The sequence below is a fragment of the Bactrocera latifrons genome, unplaced genomic scaffold, assembly GCF_001853355.1.
Source record: "Bactrocera latifrons isolate USDA-ARS-PBARC rearing strain unplaced genomic scaffold, ASM185335v1 scaffold_58, whole genome shotgun sequence".
Classification (NCBI taxonomy): Eukaryota; Metazoa; Arthropoda; class Insecta; order Diptera; family Tephritidae; genus Bactrocera; species Bactrocera latifrons.
Genome location: NW_017537245.1, coordinates 1,461,330 through 1,465,099, shown reverse-complemented (window position 1 = coordinate 1,465,099; position 3,770 = coordinate 1,461,330). Strand labels below are relative to the sequence as shown.

General features: G+C 36.4%; 1 protein-coding gene across 2 annotated transcripts in view; it reads right to left on the bottom strand.

The window, feature by feature from the left end:
* LOC108974693 (cholinesterase 1-like) overlaps positions 1-2,554 on the bottom strand; it is a 28,143-nt gene extending 25,589 nt beyond the window's left edge. Inside the window, exon 1 of one of the 2 annotated variants that reach the window (XM_018942685.1) lies at positions 2,174-2,554. In XM_018942685.1, the coding sequence (XP_018798230.1) occupies positions 2,174-2,322 (149 nt within the window). In that variant the 5' untranslated portion in view covers positions 2,323-2,554. The remainder of the gene's footprint in view (positions 1-2,173) is intronic. The other variant, XM_018942684.1, reaches the window with a different exon arrangement.
* Positions 2,555-3,770: the final 1,216 nt, after the last annotated feature.

Sequence of the window (3,770 nt, the reverse complement as noted above, 5' to 3'; positions counted from 1 at the left end):
ATTCTTATTGCTTGCTAATCGAAGTGCTATAACCAAACCCTCACCCTTGGCAGGTGCATTACCAACGATCCAAGGTGTATCAGTGTTCGTTCCAAACGGTATGAATGGGTCCAATGGATCTTTTGTTAAGAATGCACCAGGCCAGGTGTCATTTTCAATATTCGGGCGGAATACTACAAGTGGTTGYTCAGCCCACAGCTTAAGATTATCGGCGGCTAGTAGTAAGTCTTCCGGTTTGATCGATCGCAACGCGTGAACTAGGCAAGCGGAACTTAGATTCTCAGCTTCTGTTACACCAGCAGCTTTAGCCAGTTGAACGACTTGGTCTCTAGGATCGTTTAATGGCAAAGCGAAAGGTGCGTTTGCGGCGCCACTAATCATAATAGCTTTGCTGAATAGACCTGAAAAAGTGTCGAGGTAACAGTGCTTCCAATACTAGGTATCGTCTTTATGGCTTTATCAGTTACCCTCTTTATTGTTATTCATTAAGTGTGAATGGACTGATGCAGCGCCAGCGCTATGACCGAAAATAGTCACACGGTCGGGATCACCGCCAAAAGCCGAAATGTACTTCTTAACCCATTGTAGTGCTAATTTCTGATCTTTAAGTCCATAATTTCCCGTCATCTGTTCATCGTTAGTAGAAAGGAAACCTGTAGAAAATAACACAATAATACAAATAATATTGGTATTAATAATAAGATTCTCTTGGATATGTCGAAATATCTTGAATTAATGACTATTGCTTTAAAATTATTTCAGTCGATCACGAAAATTTGTAATATTTTCGGTGTGAGTGGGTTTCTAAAATTTCGAAGCATTTCACGTTTAATATATTATTACTCATTGTTTTAAAAGGGTGTCTCTATAAAGATAATATACGGATATCAGCTTTAAAGTTGCTGAGTTCTACATATAATTTTATAATGAAATATAGCTTATGTTAATCTGGTAAGCAAATAARCCACGCATAGACCAGTTTGGTCCTTTGCGATACCAAATGGAGTTAGCTTGCTAAGTCCAAGAGGAGTAGTCATAATTTAGGATGACTGCGATGGACGCGAATTTTAACAGATTCTGCGGCCTCACTGTCGATACCTCCTCCAGTGCATCACACTGTGGGAACGCCAGATACAGCGTAGTCTTGTGGGACAAGTGCACTAAGATGCTTCATTGTTTCCCTGATACCCTGCTCTAGACATTTCCTGCAGTCTTCTCGATCTGTCAGCCCCATCCTGGGGGCGTGTGTCGACACCAGACAGTGACCAGTTAGTTAGTTAGTTCCCATCATGCTCCATCAGTCTCTTCAAACGARTGCCAATAGGAATCTATCCGATCCACCGTTTGCACATGGCTTTTGCAGTTTTACACCCTGGTAGCAYGTTTMATCGGGTTTTGATTTCATTCACCATATCGACATCGCCGCATGGGCTTCCCAATATTAATCACGTTTTCGGATGTTAGCCGTACATTATTCCTGGCAATCTCGTCCACTATTTCATTGCCCTCGATGCCTTTGTTGCGCGTCTTTCCTAACAGCAATGAACTTCAGTTTGAAATATATTACAGTAGTCCGGCAACCTAAAAGATTGCCTTATGTCTAACTCTGAACAATATGTTCCCATAATAATAATCTGYTTTGATTTTGAACCGGTCTACAACCAAATCTARCATCACTTACCAAATGGACCCAAGCGATAGGCAGTCACTACTAAAATTACATCACTCRTTTCCATAAAATATTGCGGTCCTTCCTCGCTGGGACTTGGTGAGCCRGCGAAAAATCCACCACCGTGTATATAAAACATGACTGGCAATTTTTCAGTATTGTTCTGCAAAAAAAAATTAAAATATATTATGTAATTAGTATGGAACCAAAAAAAAAATAAAATGGAATATTAGGTACCAAGGGTCGATATATATTCAAGTATAAGCAATCCTCTGAACCGCTAATAGAGTCTGTTAATAAGAGATAATTACGTTGCATACAATCAGACATAGGATATAGTGCTGATAAGGTGCCATTCCATAGTTCCACTTCTTGAGGATTCTTTAATTAGATTATAAATATACTGTTGCAATCAAAACATTATTTGCTCGAGACGTATGCTTCTTACTTACACTGAATCTCAAATTACCGATGGGTGGTTTGGCGTATGGTATGCCCAAGAAAGCTTCAAATGAATCGCTCTCATTGCCACTCATATATCTGCCGAGCACACAGGATGAACCGTCTAAGCATACCTTCGGTAAATTGGCGCGTATCGAATCGATATTTGCACAATACACCAACACCGTTAACGACAAACTAATTCCTTTCATTACTGCGGCAGTTCGACAGACTCTAGCAATTGGTTGAGAATCGGACCTTACGCAAATCTTTTATACTAAACCAGAAGTTTAATCATAAATTATTTTGTAGTGTTTTATGATATTTTCGAAACGATTTCAAATACATAAATTAGTTTTATTTTGTAAATTAGGGTGCATGACCTAAAAAGTAATTTCTGAAATTGTTTAGATATTATTAAAATATATATATATATATATATTCGCGCTATCAGGCATGGTGTCGGTTCCCTTTTAGGCAAATGAGGCCAAAAGTACTAAAATTTCATCTGTCAACAAAGACACTTCCACATGTCAGATAAGTCAAGTAGAGTGTTTGGTAAGTAGTGAGATTTTATTAGTAATTAGCGATTAGCCAGAGATAGGCTTGAATATGACAGTTTGAATCACTTATTCGAGGAAATATTTAATAATTAGAGTTTTTAGGCCTCTTTGGATGCGTCTGTTGCTCATTGTATGAGTTTCTTCCATAAAATCCCAATCCATGGTAATATTTTTTATAGGTTTATTTATTAACTGTTAGAGAGCATGATTTACTATGTATATACCCAGAAAATTTTTTACCTAATCATAGAATATGAACTTCCGCTCAGCCACACTCATTCTTCTATTGTATAGAAATTTCCATTAATTAGTTTTCGTTAAAGGTTAGTCACCCTAATGAGCTAATGGCAAATCTTATCAGCAGCCAATATTTATCTTGTTCTACCGTGAATAGGTAAAATTGTACTTAGACTCGTAGTGTATTGTATCAATTTCATACTCGTATACACCTGGCAACACATAGCCATCTTAATGGGGCTGCCATTTTTTTTTTTTAAATCTTGAAAATAAATAAAAAATTRTTTGGGCGCTCAATATAATAAAAATGCATAAATATAACGTTTATACTATAAAAAGTATAAGTGGTGAAGTGGTGAAATAAGCTTTTTGAAAACGAGTGACAAAACAAGTGAGTCGACAATTTTTTTTATATTTTAATTATAACACATCCTTTTAGAAAAATGTATTTATTTGTTTTATTTTGAAATTCAAACGTCTATAGTTAAATAAGCAAAAATAAGACATGTTGAGTCGTAGCAAACACCGACTTGAGCATTATTGTTAGKACATTTCTAAAAGTTATTTTGATAACAATCTTAAACATTTTACTTTTTTATTTATCCATTTTTTATGGCCTCTGGTTTGGTATACAAAATTTGCATAAAGTCAGATTTTTAAACAATTGTTAGAGTTTATCGAATCTTCGCAATAGTGAAAGGAATTACTTTGTATTTGTATGTATTTGGTGTATTGTTAAAATATCGGTCCGATATATGAGTGCCAATGTGAGCGATTCATTTGAGGCCTTCTTGGGCATACCATATGCCAAACCACCCATCGACGATTTGAGATTGAGCATATATCCGTACATACGCCTC